General features: G+C 33.9%; 1 protein-coding gene and 1 pseudogene across 5 annotated transcripts in view; both read right to left on the bottom strand.

Annotated features, from left to right (window-relative positions):
• STXBP5 (syntaxin binding protein 5) overlaps positions 1-19,749 on the bottom strand; it is a 184,231-nt gene that overhangs the window by 35,553 nt on the left and 128,929 nt on the right. For 2 of the 5 annotated variants that reach the window (XM_021693538.2, XM_044917500.1), the window contains exon 19: positions 19,541-19,606. In XM_021693538.2, the coding sequence (XP_021549213.1) occupies positions 19,541-19,606 (66 nt within the window). Of the gene's footprint in view, positions 1-14,164; positions 14,213-14,314; positions 14,375-19,540; positions 19,607-19,749 lie in introns of all 5 variants that reach the window. The other 3 variants (XM_021693536.2, XM_021693535.2, XM_021693537.2) reach the window with 3 other exon arrangements.
• LOC110583475 lies at positions 7,916-8,400 on the bottom strand (annotated as a pseudogene).

The following is a 19,749-nucleotide window of genomic DNA, read 5'->3' on the forward strand; positions in this document are numbered from 1 at the left end:
GATGTAATATCTTTATGTGCTTGAAGCTGTTACTTCAAGAAAGCTTTTTAATTCTAACTGTTAATTATTTCTTAGGCTCACAGGAAAGGGTTAGGCTTTTCTAAGAGAAGTAGAGTCATTTCTCAGAAGGAAGGTGTTGCAGGTAAGGACAATAGAGGCAGAAGACGGAGTTTGGATAGTTGATATAATAAAATCTTTCCAGTTCCTCATCTTCATAGCTACTGTGTTATTTTTTAAGTTAATCTCTAGAATATAGGACAACTTCTATCTAAGATTAAATTTAAGTATTTGATTACATCATACAACTATCAGAATTCACCTATTCTTGATACAAGTTAACACCTCTATTTACATGTCAGTGAAAAACAAACGAAACAAAGTCATGCCAATCTAAAATTATGGTATTTACAAAAACGTAAACTATATGTCAATTTCTATTTTGCACCAGAATAAAAAAGCCTCTGTATAAACTTACTGGGAATTCACTTTCCATCCTCAAAGTCAGTTACTGCCTTAATCTAGGAAGTGATTTAGAGTTAGGAGTTGTTTAACTATATCATGTTAGTGGCAATGCATGCGTAACAGAATAGTGCTTCCTATGCACAATTTTGAACAAGCACTTGTTTGTTAATACATGAATGCATATATTGGGTTAAATTTTGGGCTGTTAAGAGATATTTAAAGCACAGACCCTGCTAGTCCATAAGGGCGCCATGTAAACAAAGAGAAATCCAGTCATAGTATATAACTTCCACATCTAAAAAAATGACAAATCCAGTATTAGGAAAGAGGCATTAGGCAAACTGGGAAGGGGTGGGGGATTCAAGTTTTTATTTCTAAGCTTCATCAATCTAATCATCATCCTCTAAAAATCAAGAATGAGTCAAATATACAATCAGTCCTATCCCATTTTCACCCAGACATAATCAGTATCAGTTAAAAGATAAAATGTACTACAAAACAAAACTAGCCAATGAAATCTGTGGTTAGCTGATTTCATATAAATGGTTGCCATCATACTTAATATACAATTCCCTAAAATTAGAAGATATTATACCCCCAAAACCATCTTCTAAAAATGCAATATTAAACACTTTCAAGAGAATTCAAAGAGGTTTTCACCAAATACCATGGGTACAATGTACACAGACTGATAAATAGTATCTATACAATATTATATGTTACCTGAAGTATAAAAATCAGTCTGGTAGAGTCTAAAGACATTAATCAGATGGTATGGATGCCTCTCTAGACTACTCTGCTTTGATCCAGTTATTCTTTCAGACCAGTGCTTATCAAAAACTTGAAAGTACACACCAATCACCTGGTGATCCTGTTAAATCAGATTCTGATTCTATACTACTGGACTAGGGCCTGAGATCTTACACTTCCAACAAGCTCCCAGAAGATGCCAGTGCTGCTGGTCTATGAACCACACTTTGAGCAGCCAGGTCCCTAGACTAAAAGAAACTTCAGGATAGGAACCAAAACTAATTGAGCAAACCCAGTATGCATATGCAGTTAGTTCATAACAAACATTCCCTGAACAAGCTTCAATATCTAGGTTCGTAAAATGTGGAAGGGTAAAGTATAGTGGTTAGGACTGGATTTGGCATCAGATCAAACCTTAAGGGGAATCCACTTCAAGCATCTACCAGATGTGTGACCTTAGGCCAATCACTTTGCCTCTCTAAACCTGAAATTTCCTCATTTGTTAAATGAGGATAGATAATAATGCCAATTTCCTAGCTGTGAAGATTATACAAGATGATGTAAGCAAAGCACTGAGCGTAATACCTGACACACAATATGGATTTGATAAAAGTTAGTTATTAATAAATGAAATATGATTTCTAAATAAACTGCAAAATGCTATACAAATGAGCTATTAATACACTTGTAAACAACCCAGCATTCCTTTATTCTTTTTTTTTAAATTTTTAAATTTTTCATTTTTTTAAAGATTTTATTTATTTGAGAGAGAGACTGAGATAGAGAGAGCATGAGAGGGGGGAGGGTCAGAGGGAGAAGCAGACTCCCTGCTGAGCAGGGAGCCCGATGTGGGACTCGATCCCAGGACTCCAGGATCATGACCTGAGCCGAAAGCAGTCGCTTAACCAACTGAGCCACCCAGGCGCCCCAGCGTTCCTTTATTCTAATTCTATGATAATATTCCAAGTAACTAAAACAAGAAAATGGGAAAAAAAAACCCTTAGGACATTAAGTATAGAATGGTATGCACCACTGTAAGTTCAACCTTGTTTGTTTCAAAAACTAAATTCAACATACAGCTAAACATAACAAAGGAGAAATAACATGAATAATTTACAAGCTAGATCAAGTTTATTCCTCATTAATTTCAGACTACATTAAGTAAATATTTTGTTAATTAGAAATGTATCTGTTGAAGCTTTCACTCAGTAACCATATACATATTTCTGCCAAAAAATTTCACTAGCATGAAATTTCCTTTTGAATTTCTTAAATGTATGCTTTCAATCTCCTTCATGATTTTCTACTAGAAATTTTTTTATATAAATTCTCAAATATTCAAAAAATTTAAGTTAATCTTTCCCATAAAATACAATTTTTTTATTTGGTCTAGCACTACTTAATTTATCATGTTAAAAAAACTGAATATAACCAACTTTCAAATAATTCTTCAGTTGGTCTAATTTTGACATTTTATTGAGGTTAAAATCACACACAAAAATGACTAGGCAGATTTTCTGACTTCACTATAAATGTCACAAAATGATTTAATTATGGGGTCTAATATTTTTTCCTGAACACTTTGCAACTGGAGACCCACAAACCTGACCACAAACTCAATCACAGTGTTCAAAATATTTAAGCCACACTGCTATAACACCTTGATATAATTCTGAGCAATCTCCTTGAACAAAGAACTTGAAATGACAATGTTAAAAGATTAACCTTTGTTATTTTGTGTTAATTCCACTTACCAATTAATATTATAAAAAAGATACAGAACTAATAATTTTAATGAATAGAAAAATATTTTTGTTACATGTAGAGGTGGAGACAAAGGCAGAGGGATACTTACTAACCTATTAAATATTTATTGGGCACACGCCAGCCACGTGCCGGAAGGCAGGGATTTCCTGCCCTGCAAGAGTTCACAGCCCCTTGGAGGAATGAAATAACTCCAATGCAATGTACCAAGTACTAACAGATGCATGCACAAGGTGCCAATTAGAGTACATTGAACTTGTAACTTTTTTACCCTGGAACACCCATGTTCCACGGTAAAAGGTAAAGCCAGCAAGGAGTAACTCAGACTTCGTACATTTTCACAAAACTGTATGTTCCCCACTCGTTTGTTGACAGTATTTTTTCTTTTGATGTAAAATTTACATACAAATGAACAAATCTTAAATACCTATTGAGTTTTGACAATGTACACTCCTATGTAACTCAAACCCTTAACATGATATAGAAATTCATCAACATCCAAGAAAGGTCATGCATATTCTTCCCAATCCTGTCCTCATCTCTAGAAATATCCAGTTCTGATTTTTTTTTTCACCATCAATCAATTTTGCCTATTCTAGAACTTCATATGCATGAAATTACATGGTATAAACTTCTGTGTAAGGCATCCTTCACTTGGGACAATGTTCTTTATCTTCTTCCCAAATATTTTAAAGCTTACATTTTTTTCTTCAATGTATAAAATTAGAATTTTTACATGAAAAACACAGTCTTAATCAATAGATTCACAGGCATTAATAGATTAACATCTTCTAACTGTCCTCTCATACATATGCATTTTATCTTTAAGCTTTTTTGACTTGTGTGTTCTTTACAGAAAATTTGGAAAATATAAACAGAAAATATAGCCACCATGAATGCCCATAATCAAGAGGCAAGATGTTTGCATATTTCCTGCTTTTTAATATCCATTTTATGTAATATACAAATCTGTATCCTACTTTTTTCCACTACTAAAAGAAACATTTTCTTTCCTCAGTTGTTAGTATATGTTAATGGCTGCATATTTATTTATACGAACACTTACTGAACAATAAGTTTTCCAATAAATAAGGCAATAAAAATGTACAAAAATATTTTCATATATTTTGATTATTTCCTTAGGAGAGCGTTCCATAGGGGACAATCATTTCTAGTACAACTTTCCCCAAACCCCAAGGTCTTCTAAAGTATGTCTTTAAGAAGTAGCTTTTTTTTTTTTTAAGTTTAAAAGAAAGGCATATGAACATAGTATTTTACAAACTTTTGTTTAGCTGAAAACAAAGACAAACAGGGATCAGAGAAATTTGGTAACATGTACAAGTCCCAGCTTACAACTATATCCCCTCAAAACTCAAGTTGTCCCATTTTCTTATAGCATTGTGTGTAGCTAAGAAATCTAAAGCCAGACTGATTATTGCCTACTTTTGAATGTAACTTCTCTATTTTTTATGAACACTTATGGCAAGGGGAAGAGCAAAAGGAGGGGGTGGGGAAGGATTTAGATCCTCGGCATTCCACACTGTATTTGTATTTATCTGCTGTCAAGTTCCATAGCCCTTTCTTTTGTAGTTTCTATCCCGTGATAGGGACTTACCTGGGTTATTTTATTGTATCAGATATTGAACTTTCAGTACTAGAATTTTCATTTTATTCATTATAAAGTTGCTATTTTCTCTTTGCTGCTGCTGCTATTCTCTAATTCTCTATCTTTTCACTCATTGTGACCATTTTTTTTTTTCTTTTCAGTACTAAAACATATTATAGCAGCTGCTTTAAAAATCCTTAGCTAATTACAGCATCTAGATCATCTTTAAGTCTGTTTCTACTAATTTTTTTTTTTTTAATTATGGGTCACATTTTCCCTACTTTTGATTTTGAATCTTTATTTCACATGCCTAGGAACTTTTGATTGGATACTAGGCAGAGTGGATAATGTGTTGAATGGAGTTTGTATTATATCATGCATCTTAGTAGGTGTTGAGCTTTGCTCTGTCTTGCTGTTAAATTACTGGTGGATCCTTGGTTTTATCAGGTTTTATTCTTTGTTAGGGTAGGCCTATTTCAGTTTGAATTTAGTTCTAGGATACGGCATTTATGCTAAGAAGTGATCCTTACTCTTATGGAGTGGCCTTTCTGGGATATCCAGAATGACCAAGGTGTTCAGCAACGTCCAATGGCAACAATTCCGGGCCCTGCGTGACTGCGGTATCCTTGCCAGCTCTCAGACTCATAGCAGGTGGGTGCTGCTAGGCCTTAGAGAGTCTTGCCCAGCTCAGGTATAGCTTTAGCCTGGAGTTGAACCTGAGTTAAGCTCCCCCCCCCAGCCCCAGAACTCTAGGAAATCTCCTCTGTGAAGTTCCTTCCTCTCAAGTACAGTATCTCACAAATTCTAGTCACTTTAGCAGCCCAGAATGCCACTCTCTGCCTCCTTAGCTTGAGGAGACTGCAGCTCCTCCTGAGTTCCACCCACCCTGCCCTGCAACAGGAAAGTGTTCCACCGCAGAAACCCGAGGAGGTCATGCGGCTCACCTTGTATTCTTCCTTTCTCTCAAGGATGGCAGCCCTAGACTTGCCTGTTGCTCAACGCCTAGAAAGAGCCGATATATTTTGACTAGTTTCACAGCTGTTTTCTGTGGGAGGCTAAGCCCCAAACCTAAGATCTAAAGTTGAAATTTAGGCCATATATTTTTATCTTTTAATTTTGTGACTTCTAGGGAATATACTTGTTTTCAGGTCTGTTTAGTCAACCTCCTTGATGGCCGGTCCACAAGAGGCAGATCAGTCCTCCTAGCATATACTCTGTACCCTAGTATAATTCTGTGGATGAAGCAGTTGTAGACTTTATCCAGCAATTTTCGGTGATCATATTTTTACTTCTTAGGAGTCTCAGAAGCACTTGCCAACCCAGTTACCTTGTCAGCTGATTTCATTGCATGTATAAAGAAACTTCTGCTCATGCTTTGAAGTTACTCAACTCCCAGTGAGGCTTTCAAACTGAAGACGTAAGATTTGAATGCATTCTTGGAAGACCCTTAAGTTGTCTGTTTTTCTCTTCTTCAACTCTTGCTCCCTGTACTCAATATCTTCCTAGTTTTGAAATCTTTTGTCACTAGAGATTATAAACTAGCTCTCTTTTTTTATGCCTTTGTCCACAGCAGAAACGACGGAAATGACAACAGTTTCTTCAATCTGAAGAAAACTGGTATCAGAGATATGTGTTGGCAGGCTGTAAACCTGAGTCTCTACTCCCTTCTTATAAACTGGAATGAAGATATCAAGCTGACCGGCTGAGTAAGCAGTAAAGAGCTTCATTTGCTTGGTACGAATAAATGAAGTGATGCATGATCACAAATCATGTCTGCAATGGTAGTTTCAACAGCAAGGACAGAAACAAATCTCAAGGGCACTGCTTGGACCTCTGTACCACAGATGACAGTTTTGTCATGGCTGATACTTTTCAGTTCTTCGCCACTGTACAAATCTTTGTAAAGTTTCTCAATTATGGAGATTCATATTGCTTCTTTGAAATTAGGTAGCTGTTTTATAATTTTGCTTTAATTTTTCCATCTACTGTGTTCCACATCTTATTTTTCTAAGGGAAGGTTTCTTAAAAGAAAGGAAAACAGAAGTATAATTTCTGCTTTTTGGAATGTGACTTTTACCAGAAACACTATACCAAGAATAACAGGTAAAAGGACTTATTATTATGGCAGTATGAAGATGCCAAAAAACCAAATCTTTGTTTATGAGGTTCAATAATTAAAAGGAGGTGACAATATCAGTTTTTCCACCACCTGCAGAGAGCCAATGCCACTCTTTTCAAGCAAAATGTTGAAATGTATGCATATTAAATTTTAAAAATCAGAACAGTAACAAGACTAAAAATCAGCTTATAAGATATGGCAAAGAATCCAAGGGCAAGTGAGACGAAGTAGAACTTCTTGCCACTTATCACACAATATTTTAATAGCCAATTAGAACTAATAATATCAATACCTATCAATGTTTATCTCCCATGTTAGAATATAAATTCCATGAGTTTGGAGATAATATTTATCTTGCAAAATACTGCATCTGTGTATGTGTATAACAATGTGTGGTCAATGAGCATGGTGATGAATGAATAAATAAATGAACACAAACTGTCAATGGAATTTTACTTCTACAGAAAGAAGCTGAATTTTCTCACAAATGAAATAAAGAAAAAAAGGGCAAATTAAACACAGGCCTATTCATCAAATAGATCACTTTTGAAATATGGAACACATATCCATTATCTGAAATGAAGGGGAATCTTTAAAGTTTCTCTTAAAGATTCAGCTATAGCACGTTCTTCTAATTCTTGAACTCTTATAGCTTTAGTCTTCAATATTTTTCCCATTTCTATTTGCTCCCCATAAATTCATAAAACTTAATGTCTAGGATATCATAATAAACTCTGCAGCATTTTCTACAGAATAAAAGATGTTACAAAACCCTAAGTGTTATATGCGGAATTGTTCCTCCAAAATTTGTATGTTGAAGCATTAACCTTCAATTCCTCAGAATTTGAGGTATTTGGAAACAGGGCTTTTAAAAAGAGGTGATTAAGCTGAAATGAGGCCATTAGTGGTACACCTCATCTCATCTGACGGGAAGAGGAAATTTAAACACACAAACACCACAGCTGCACCTGCAGAGAAGGAAGATTATATGAGAGTCAATGAAAAGGCAGCCATCTGCAAGCCAAGAAGAAACCAAACCTTTTAACACCTTGATCTTGGACTTCTAGCCTCCAGAGCTATTCTAGAGGAAATAAATTTCTGTTGTTTTCAGTCACCCAATCTTTGGTATTTTGTTATGGCAGCTACTTGCAAACTAATACAGCAAGTAATGGTAGAACATGCCACCTTTTTTTTTTTTGGTTAAAAAAATGTATATTTAGATTTAGCCAGCTGGACTCAGCTTAGGTGATCCCAACTTTGTTGGCAACATCCAAAGCATCACAGTCAGGAGCCAGTTGAACATATGCCTTCTTCTCTCCACTGGGCCTAATCAGGGTGTTCACCTTGGCCACAACGTCAAAGACCTTCTTCACAGCCTGTTTGATCTGGTGCTTGTTGGCCCTGGCATCCACAATGAACACAAGTTGTGTTATTGTCTATTTTCTTCATGGCTGACTCAGTAGTTAGGGGGACTTGCATAGTGGTCATGCTTGTTTCTCCTGGGGGTGCTCTTTTGAGATATTTGGGCTGCCTTTGGAGAATGCAGTGTCTTGGGCCATCAGAATGCCGTGATGTGCAGATCTTCTTCTTTTTTGTGACTGTGAACACCTTTCAGCACTGCTTTCTTGGCCTTCAAAGTCTTTGCTTTGGCTTCAGCTTTGGGAGGGTCAGCAGCTTCCTTCTTTGCCTTCAGTGCCATCTTCGTGAGCAATACTTGACAAAGAAATTATTTCAGTAATTTAATTTGGATTAATTTACTTTATATTAGGAATCAAACAATAAGTTATTTCTGGAAAGATCTTTTTACATTCTTCCAATGTAAGAAAAAGACGGTTCTATGGAAAAAGAAATGCATCCACAGGAAGTACTGTGATATAAAAGACAAACAGACCTTGCTGAGATTTTATTATGAAATTTGATAGAAAATACATTCTGAAATAAAATTAAAATCCAATACACATTATGCCATACTGATGAATACATTCAGATGTTATTCATCCTGAAAAAAGAAAAAGAATTCATTAGAAAACCTCAGACTTGTATAACGGTTGTCAAGTACCTGACTGTGAAATTTAGTTCTTCACAAATTAAGAGTAATTTTACCTGTAAAAATGGTATTACTACACACTTGAACTCATCATCTCTTTCAAGATGATCTTCTATTCTTCAATAGCCATATTGTGGATTAAATATAAAGATGAACTTCTATAGACGTAACAGCCACACACTTGGGATTGAGTATTGAGGAATATAAAGTAGAAATATCAGTACTGAGTTTTATAATGAATTAGAATAATTTTCTAACTTAAAATTTACTTAATTAATTTGATACATACCTTTTTATTCACATTGCAGGCTCCAAATGGACCTCTGAGAATTTCTTTTTCAACTTGTAAATATAAAAGAATTGGGAAGACAGCACAAGAAAAAGAGAACTTATAGCATGAGAGTGGAGACATGCTATAGTAAAATAAGAGTCAAGAGACCTGGATTCTGGTCCTGACTAGGTCATTACTGTGAAACATTACTTTGGATGTGCAACTTAACTTCTTTGAGGCTCAATCCCTTTTCTTGAAGAATAAGGGGGCTTGAGCAGATTTAAAATTGTAGGTTTTAATGAATTAGTGATTTAGAATATAATGACCAAGAACCTATTTAAGTTGCATTAGAACTCTTTAATTTAAAAAAGGAAACACTGGGACTTCATTTAAATTGACTTCAAAAATTACTTCAGTTTTTGCTAGAAAAGAAAATTAGTCATTACCCAAGTAACTGCTAACCCAGAAAAATGTTTGTCCTAACCCAGAATCTGAGAGATTAAAAGGACCATGGAGGTACAATCCTCCCTAGGTTTACAAATACCACCTGAAGAATATCTATAGTGACTGGAACTTGGGAGGTGCTCATTAAATGGAGCCAAGTTTTCTACTTGTTTTCACCCAATGCTCATTAAGTTACTGTATTTTTGAATGTTTATATTTTAATCTCTAGTTATTATTTCCCCCTCACAGCTTCATGTAATCATTTCTTCTATATGAAAATTAGTAATAATATGGGATATGGGCTTGTAGACTATGGAATCCAGCTAGAAATCTACTTTCACAATGAAATAGAATCAATGAAATAGAATTAACAATCTTCAGAAAAGGTTCATGTAGTTTCAAACTCTACCAAACAATGCTAGCATCTGGATCATATTTTATTCATAAGGTATCATGAAAAATCTGATTAACACTTTAAAAAAGACATACATTTTAGGACTATTTTTTACAAACTTAACAAAAAGCTTTACAGAATTTTATATTTCCAAAGTTTTATATAAAATATAAATAATAAGCAAATTAAAAATTGGTAGCTACTCTTATTTTCTAAATGATTTACAGAGATGGTTAACAATACAGGAAAGATTGATTTTGGAAATGGTGGTCATTAAGATTTTACTAACAAAAATTAATCATCAAGTATGAACAGGCAAAACCAATCTCCGTATGTGTATTACATGCATGCACCTTTCTTTAGGGATGCTGCAACTGCATTATATTCTGCTATATTTTTGCTGTTAAACTCACAAGACTAAAGTTATGCCTTTTGAGGCTGCTGTTCTTAGGCATGAACAAGGAAGTCACTGTCAGCCTCATTCATCTGAGTTAGCTGTCAGCCAGGAAACAAGGAAGCTAGGCTTTAGGTAGATGGGTTAGGGGCTCTACTGTTTGCTGTAGCTACTTGAGTCTGGTCTTTGAGGAAGGTAGACTTCCAGGCACTGTATATTATGTTTGGGTAATAGGTACCAACACAACCATGATCTGGTGCTAGGGCAGAACTTAACAGGAAACATCTTTTTTCCTAGCTTACTATGTAGATAGAACAGGGCCATAACCAGAATATCTAGTTACAAATCACACAATGGATTTGTTTTTGAATCCTTACAGACTTTAGTAAATTGTCTTAAGAACTAATATAGTAGTACAGCGTTGAAAGGACAAACAGTGAAGTCAGACTACTTGGGTGGGAATCCTGGCTCTGTCATTCGCTAGCTGTGTAACCAACAGATACATTACTTACATTCTACCTCTCTGTTCCTCATCTGTAAAACAGGGAAGTAATAGTAGGTAGCTCACTGTAGTTACACTGAATGGATTAAATAAGAAATATTACTTATAAAGGGCTGGCATGGTGTCAGAAAAGTTGTAATTGTTAAGTATATATATATATATTTTTAAAAAACTGTTATCATCTCAGCTATCTCAGCTGTACTGTCGGGCAGTAAAAGAGGGGTTGATTTTCCAAGCTTGGGTTAGAGTGTTAAGGAATGACATTTTGACCTCACCCCTCCAACATTGGCAGCAATTACTTTCAAAGAAAAGGCGAAGCTGCAGAAACAAAGTTTTGGAGCCAAGACATTTCAGTTAGCCTTCCAAGCAAGGTGGCTTTCTTACTAGTGTCAATCTTGAGGGTCTAGATTTATTCTTATGCCCTCCCTTATTAGGCCACTGCATCACTACAATTATAGTTGAAGCTAAAAATGTTTGTCGACTGAGGAAGAGAGAGGTGATAATTTTATGAGGCTTAGGATACTTCAGAGCAAGTACAGGACTGGATGGTAGGAAACACTGAGCTCAGAATGCTCAAGGAATCCTAGCATTTTCTTAAAAAAAATTATTTATTTTAGAGAGAGACAGAGACAGCATGTGGGAGAGGCAGAAGGAGAGGAAGCGAGAGAATCTCAAGCCAACTCTCCACTGAGTGGGGGCCCGATGTGGGGCTCGATCTCATGACCCTGAGATCATGACCTGAGCTGAAGCCAAGAGTTGGATGCTTAACCAACTGAGCCACTCAGGCGCCCCTAAAGGAATCCTAGCACTTCTTCTTTTTTTTTTTAGGATTTAAAAAAATTTTTTCGTTATGTTAATTACCATACATTACATCATTAGTTTTTGATATAGTGTTCCATGATTCATTGTTTGCGTATAACACCCAGTGCTCCATTCAGTACTTGCCCTCTTTAATATCCATCACCAGGCTAACCCATCCCCCCACCCCACTCCCTCTAGAACCCTCAGTTTGTTTCTCAGAGTCCATAGTCTATCATGGTTCATCTCCCCCTCCGATTCCCCCCCCTTCATTTTTCCCTCCCTACTATCTTCTTCTTCTTCCTTTTTTTTTTTTTTAACATATAATGTATTATTTGTTTCAGAGGTACAGGTCTGTGATTCAACAGCCTTACACAATTCACAGCGCTCACCATAACACATACCCTCCCCAATGTCTATTACCCAGCCACCTCATCCCTCCCACCCCCCACCACTCCAGCAACCCTCAGTTTGTTTCCTGAGATTAAGAATTCCTCATATCAGTGAGGTCATATGATACATGTCTTTCTCTGATTGACTTATTTCGCTCAGCATAATACCCTCCAATTCCATCCACGTCGATGCAAATGGCAAGATTTCATTCCTTTTAATGGCTGCATAATAAGGGAATCCTAGCACTTTTGACACAATAAACTTTACACAGAAAACACGTCTTGACAGAGAGGTCTTCAGGAGATTCTATGTATTTTTTTCTTGATATTTCACTGACATTTTAGGTGTTTTTCAATAGCATATTTTATAATTCTCATTATAAAACTAGACACTAATGTAGAGAGAGGAACTCATTTTTTTTTAACTGTAAAAACTTTATAGTCTAAAATGGAGCAGTCTCCATTTGAATGAAGAAAAAAATTGAGAAGTGAGTTTTCCTTGTATCTATGTTGGGATTAAAAACCATACTGAAAGGTTCCACCAAAACCAAACAAAATTATATATGAAATAGGAGACAGAGCAGTAGTTTCTGAAGATGCAAAATAATTATGTATAACTGTGTAACTAACCTAAGTTTGAAAAACTGAATAAAGTTAACATGTTTCCCAAAAACTCTAAATGTAAAAACTGGCATGACAAAAAGAAAAACTTGCCAATAACATAAAAAGCAAGCAAGAACATTACCAAAGAACTTCCAATAATGTTCCTCGTCTAAGAAATTTGTTAACTGAAGACTTTCAAATATTCAAGCTCAGATATTTCATGTTACATATTCTATTCAAAACACAGAAAAAAGAGAAGAGCTAGTCACCACATTTAACAAAGCAAATACAACCCCAGGATCAAAAATTGGACAGAGAAATTATTTTAAAAATGTAATTATATACAAGGTTCCTTTCATGCAAGGTACAATCCCGAGATAATTAAATTCTAAAAGTTCTTTGATTAAGTGTATGTAGGAAAGTCCCTTCTAACTTTTTACATTGCATGACAATAAGTACTATTACGACAAAATATTAAAAAAATTTGGTTGAAAAAGTATTATGCTATAGTGCTAGCACATAATTAAAGTGATTTAACTATTACCAACTGATTCACTATAAAACCACAAAGAGATAATCAACTCCCCATATATGAAGAGCCCTTTGCCCAAGAATAAACCATCTTATTTAAAAAATGACCAGAGGTGCTAACAGTCAGCCAACGTTAATATGACTAAACAGGGTTCAATTTACAACATGCAGACAATATGGATGCTACTTCTGTTAAATTTTTGAAATTTAATTTTGCTATATATTAAGCTTTATCATGAGAAAAGGTAAATCTATTTCAGCTGCCTAGAAATGCATATCATTTAATACAAATCAAGGAATATATGGTAGGCATTTTGGAAGAAATAACATAACTGTATAATAAAAATTTTGATTTAAATCAATTTAATTTATTCTCTTTTTGTAAAACAGTGCTTCTCAAGCCTTTAAAAATCTTCAGAGAATATTCAAAGTTTTATGACCAACCAAAAAGTCTTAAGAGTTTGATTATGTCCTCAAAGTTTGATTATATTTTGTTTTCCTATTTTAAACTGAAAACCCTGGACTGGGTAATGTATTTCCAAGTATATTCATAAAAATAGTCAAAAGGATTAATATAAAATACTCTCCATCAAGCATTTTTACTTGTGTGTGGGGGGAAGGAAAGAGTCTTAAGAAAATTCCCATTTAACTCAAGGGTAGTGCAGATTACAGAACAAAAGAGTCAATATTTTAGAGGACTATTTCCTTGAAATTGGGGGTTTTGAAAATTTGAGGAAGATGGAATAAAGGTAGGAGAAAATGCAAATAAAAAAAAAGATCTCAAAATCTGAAAGTATAAAATTGTACTATTTATAGCATAAATTGAACCCTGCTTTATTTTAAATAAAGCAAAAATAAAAATAGAATAGTTCACATTGTAAGTCAGAAGAACTGCAATCCCAAGTTAACTGATTTTTAATAATTACTGCCCCAATGAGTTTAGAAGAAACAGCCCAAGAGATTATTGTTTAGCATAGAAATAACAAATTAATATATACAAAATGCAATGCATTAGATCATTTTCTGGTGTTGAGTAACACTGCATATAGCAAGGATTAGAAACAAAAGAGAAATTTCTATTTCCTACCTATATCACTGGCTACCATCTTGGAAAACTTTCTGCTTTTGGTCTTCACTGAAAATAATATTTTGATATAAAATGTCAAAATCTATTCAAAGTAAACTAAATGAATTAAACATAATTAAAAGAAAATACTTTAAAATAAAGATACTATACCCTTTTCTATAAAATTATTCATTTTTTGTTCATCATCTGAATTGTGTGGTGATGAAGAACCTACACAAACGAAGACAATGGAAGGAACAGGCACATATCAGTCACAAACACAGAGTTGTCACAGGGAAAAGTACAAACAAAATAATCTGGTAACTTCTAAGGTAAGTTTCCATACTATTGGCCACAAGAAAATGTCATGCATATAATTAATAACAACGCTTATAATATTACAGTAAGAACAGCAAACAGTAGTGTATTATCTTTCACAGTAGAGAGATCCCTAGTATATATAAATATTAACTTCAATCTATAACAATTTTTCCTTAAGTTACAACCATTTAGAAAAATCTTGGCATAGATGTTAGAGAACAGTTAAAAATATAAGCAGCAATTAACTGTTTCTGAAAGAAAATGCAAAAATTCTTTGACACTAGTTAACTGAATAAGGTTCATCTAGAACTAAGAATCCTGTGCAAGAAGTATACTGGCAAAATTTATTTTAAGGTTCACTTTCTAGATACAAATTTTAAAATTATATATAAATTCCATTATTACCACAGGGATCTTTAAAATACTGAGGATAATACTTATAATTTTAGGTATGTTCAAATATTTCCTTATGTCTAATGAGGTAAGAAATATTTAATTTTATTCTGGCTGTGACTTCCAATAAGTTTAACTAATATTTTTATAATTAAGATTTTATTTGTCCATTTTCCTTAAAAAAAGGTGTTCAACTTTTTATCTCATTTCTTTAATTTCTAACATAAATGTTTTATTTATAAATGTAATCCTAAGTAGTATTCTAGTTGACAACTTTTATTAAATGCTCTGTTCTTCATAATAGCACATTTCAAATGACATCTCACCCATAAATTTTCATAATCTCGCTATAAATCATTTCCCCTCTTCTAAATTCCAATAACCCTTTATCTGTACTCTTCTCTTATGATATTCATCACTTAATACCTCATATTTTAAAAAGTCTACACACGTGACCTTTTCATTGCACTGCACTTCCAAAAACCTGGCCCCCATTTGATTCATCTTTGCAACTCCTTTGCACTCAGCAGAGTGCTTCTTTGCTGAATGAGTAAATTTTCTGATAGAAGCAAATACTTGAAACATAACTGGAAGTAAATAAAAAGTCTTTCTGTACTTTTTTTTTTATCCCAGTGAAAGTACTGAATCTTAATAAAGAAGGTCAAAGTTGACCTTCTCCTCCCCCAGAAAAATCATACTTTCTTTGGCCAAGTGGAAAATATCCTCGAAATCTCTCCATAGACCAAGTAAAACCTGCAACATTGGCAGCATCCATTACTTCTATAATAGTCTTAGAAGATTACTCTTTCAAAACCGTGTTGTTTTTGCTAAGTAGCATTTATGGATCCTCATAAATCCTTTATCAAAAAATACCACGTAAGTGGGGCGCCTGGGTGGCTCAGTTGTTAAGCATCTGCCTTCGGCTCAGGTCATGATCCCGGGGTCCTGGGATCGAGCCCCGCATTGGGCTCCCTGCTCAGCGGGAAGCCTGCTTCTCCCTCTCCCACTCCCCCTGCTTGTTCCCTCTCTCGTTGTGTCTCTCTCTGTCAAATAAATAAAAAATCTTAAAAAAAAAAAAATCACGTAAGTAATATGGACTCTGATATTTTCAGGAATAGAAATGGTTATACTTGTTTTTCAAAGAAGATAACGGTTATAAGAGGTTATAAATATTTTATAATATCACAGTCACCTCTGATATTAAATGGCCACAGGAATGTAAAAAAAATTATTTTTTTTCTAAGTATTTCATCTTAGAGCAATAGCTACATATCTAAATATGAATATAAAATTATAAAAATGTTTTTTAGTATTTCCAAAAAAAATTTCCAAAGTAAGCCATAAACGTAAAGGAAAGATTTATTTTTCCCCTAACTGAAAATGCCTGCCATTGGTCTTCAGAATTTTTGTCAAATTCCAAAAATGCTTTCAGCATATTCCACTTGAATATGTTTACCAAATAATTATGATTAAATAAACACAGAAAATATTTACAGCTTTTTGTTTTTTTCTGGGGTAAATGGTAACTCCTGAAGGCAGCACTTATATTATGGCCTATGTGGCCCTGGGTTTTCTTCAAACCAAAATAACCTAACAAATGTTTTTATCATTTTCACATATGCAAAGGCACACACATTTCTGATGCAGTACTAACACAAAATTCCAATATTATTAAAGTGCTCAGTAAAGCAATGAGTTTTTTGAAATACAAAGATCAAATGGAGATAGCAGAAGTTCTTTCTTATGTTAATTCAGGATGCCAGAATTAATATTTTATTTCAGAAAGACTGCTGGTTTATTTAAAAACAAATGGAAAAGCTAAATTAAATTCATTACTTGGATTTTCTCAGGATGCTTTTTGAATTGAGCTTTGATACTGATCAGCTAAACTGTTGAGATCACCAATTTTGATTATGGGACTTAAATGCTTTTCAAAAAGTTGCTCTTCATTTGTATTATTATCTTGAATAAACACACTGATTTTGATAAAGGGTGTACGGCTACTTTTCATTTTTATAATAGTGGTCCTCCTCTTAGTATTTATGAGTGACTCAGTGGAACTCCCAACCCACTTTTATACATTTCTTCTTCCCTCATGATACATTGTTTTCTATTAACTATACTGGTTTTATAATCTATATTGTATCATTTAACTATTTATTTATATCCTACCGCACTGCAGAAAGTACTTGAGGCTAGTAATTTAATTACTACTTTCCATGGTTTTAATAACTTGATCACCTTGTGGTTCTTCTGATTCACCTCAAACTTACCCCATCCGTTTTTCTTTTTTGACCATCCTAAATTAGTAGAGTTTGTATGTATTGGTGAGAGGAATGATACTAAATTATTCCTTTATTTCCTTATTAGAATGCTAACAAGAATGAAGGCAAAAAAGTTACAAATGGGGCGCCTGGGTGGCTCAGTTGGTTAAGCGACTGCCTTCGGCTCAGGTCATGATCCTGGAGTCCCGGGATCGAGTCCCGCATCGGGCTCCCTGCTCGGCAGGGAGTCTGCTTCTCCCTCTGACCCTCCTCCCTCTCATGCTCTCTGTATCTCATTCTCTCTGTCTCAAATAAATAAATAAAATCTTTAAAAAAAAAAAAAAAAAAAAAAGTTACAAATGTGCAAAGAGTAAGACAATTGGCCCAAGATGGGTAGCAAGAATTACTACTATTTTAAAATGGACAAGCAGTGAAAGACACAGCTATAAGAATATAGCTTTCCAGAATCTTATTCTAGTTTCTAGTGTATGTTTTAGTACGTATGCATGAGTGACATCTATCTCCTGCTCTGTGAAATATGTTTCATGCACAACTACTATCTACTAAAGTTTGATTTGTTCTTTGTAAAAGCTGTCTTTTCTGATATGCAGGAATGCATATAATTCCTCAGAAAACTCTTACATCTTTTGGGGCATAATTAAAGACTAAACTAAATAAGTTAAGAGTTTTTTATCTAAGATCAGAATTTCTGATTTATCAATGATTTTTGCAGTCACAATTTTTACTCTGCAGTTCAAACTCACTGAAACAATAAAATACCTAGTATCATATAAATTTCTGTATGTTAAAACTACATTGTCCTTTCACGTGGATCAAAAAATGTAATATATTTGAAAATGTTCAACAATGTTTGAGTCTGAGAGAAAGGGTTTCTACTTTTATGTACTTTTTATATTATATACTCAAATTTTAATATACTTAAATACTTATCTATAATTACCTCTTGTTGGCTATTCCAAATTGATAGATGTATATACCTATTCATAGTTTGGCTTAGGATAATGAGGAGTATCAATTTATTTGGGCTGAGTCTTGTTAAAACACTTTTGATGGTCATTTAATATATTAAAAGATAATTACATGTCCAAATTATCCAGTCTGGCTTTTAGCCTTAACATATTGACAACTGCATTCATATGGCCTTTAGAGAAGGTAAGAAGATCAGAATAGTATTGTAGGTAGATGGACAAAGAACAGCAATAATGAAAAGATACTACAGTTCTGAATTTCAAACTCAGAAATAACTCTAGTTCTGTGAGATCAGATACACCATTACTTGCTCCATATTATTCACTCAAACTTTTCTGTACCAATGTTCAGACTTAATATTAGGTGCTAATTACATAATTCCTATAGCTACATGTTCCATTAATGAGTGAATTTAAATATGAAATTTAAAGATTAAGAAAACCAGAAGGTGGATGTATCTTAAGGTATAACTTGTGCAATATCAGGAAAACGCAATTTCAAAAAGAAAACATCACAAAAATTTTACAGTCCTATGTCTAATAAAATGCTAAACTGAAATATGAGAGAGTAAAGTAAAATGAACTTCTCAATTTTCCCATGCTTATAATAACTTCTGATGTAGTAGAACCAGCTACGGAAGGATCAAAATCTAAGAACCGTGTTACTTTATCCTAAGAACAATCTTTTCAGTCGAAAGCTGATAAATATTCCCGGCCAGAATGATTTAATATGGTAGTTAGAATTGTGAATTCAACTGTAGTAAAGACTGGCAAAGTTTCTATCCACTTAAAATAATAATAAAATTATGATCTTCTTAATCTTAAGGAGATTGAAAAGATACTAAAAATTATGTTCCACTAAAATATTAATATACACATATATCACATAAAGACCTATATTTCATGAACAAAAAAGGACAACTGCTTTAATATAGCTATAAAATTATATCAAATATCACTTTGACCAAAAACAAAAACACATACAATTAGTCTACAATTATTCTGTCTAAAGTTACCACTAGATTATAAATGTTCAAAATCTTTGATAATATTTAAATGGACACTATTCAAGAATTAGATCACTATTCTACCAGATGACACCAGGCAAGCCTAGAGCAAAGACAAGATTGTAGAATAACCAAACCATTTGATCCAATGGTGAGGAGTAAAATGTATTTTCCCCAAAAAAGGATAAATATAAGAAAGCTAAGTAAACAGTTCTATGACTCTTAACAGGTTAACAGTTGTGGGATTTTATCTAGTGCATTTCTTTTCACTTAGTGAGAATGCAAAAAATAGTATCATGTTAAGAATATGTAATATAAAAGTTCCTTGTGTTATTTTAAATGGTTATCTGTAAAAAGGAATTCTGATACACTGTATTGGTTTTTATAGAATTATAATTATTAATGAAATAAAAAACAAATTACCAGAAGTTGGAGATTTGCAGCGATCCTCTGGGACTACAGTCCCTTCACTAATATCACACAGACCTGCTAAAAAAAACAAACCAGAAACCAAATCACAACACAAACGTATGTAAGTGAAGTCTTATATCCTATTTACAGTACACATTTAATGACTGTCCATTGTTAAAAACCCAGCAGCTGAACAGACTGTACTGGCACTGATACTATGC

The sequence above is a fragment of the Neomonachus schauinslandi genome, chromosome 8, assembly GCF_002201575.2.
Source record: "Neomonachus schauinslandi chromosome 8, ASM220157v2, whole genome shotgun sequence".
Lineage (NCBI taxonomy): Eukaryota > Metazoa > Chordata > Mammalia > Carnivora > Phocidae > Neomonachus > Neomonachus schauinslandi.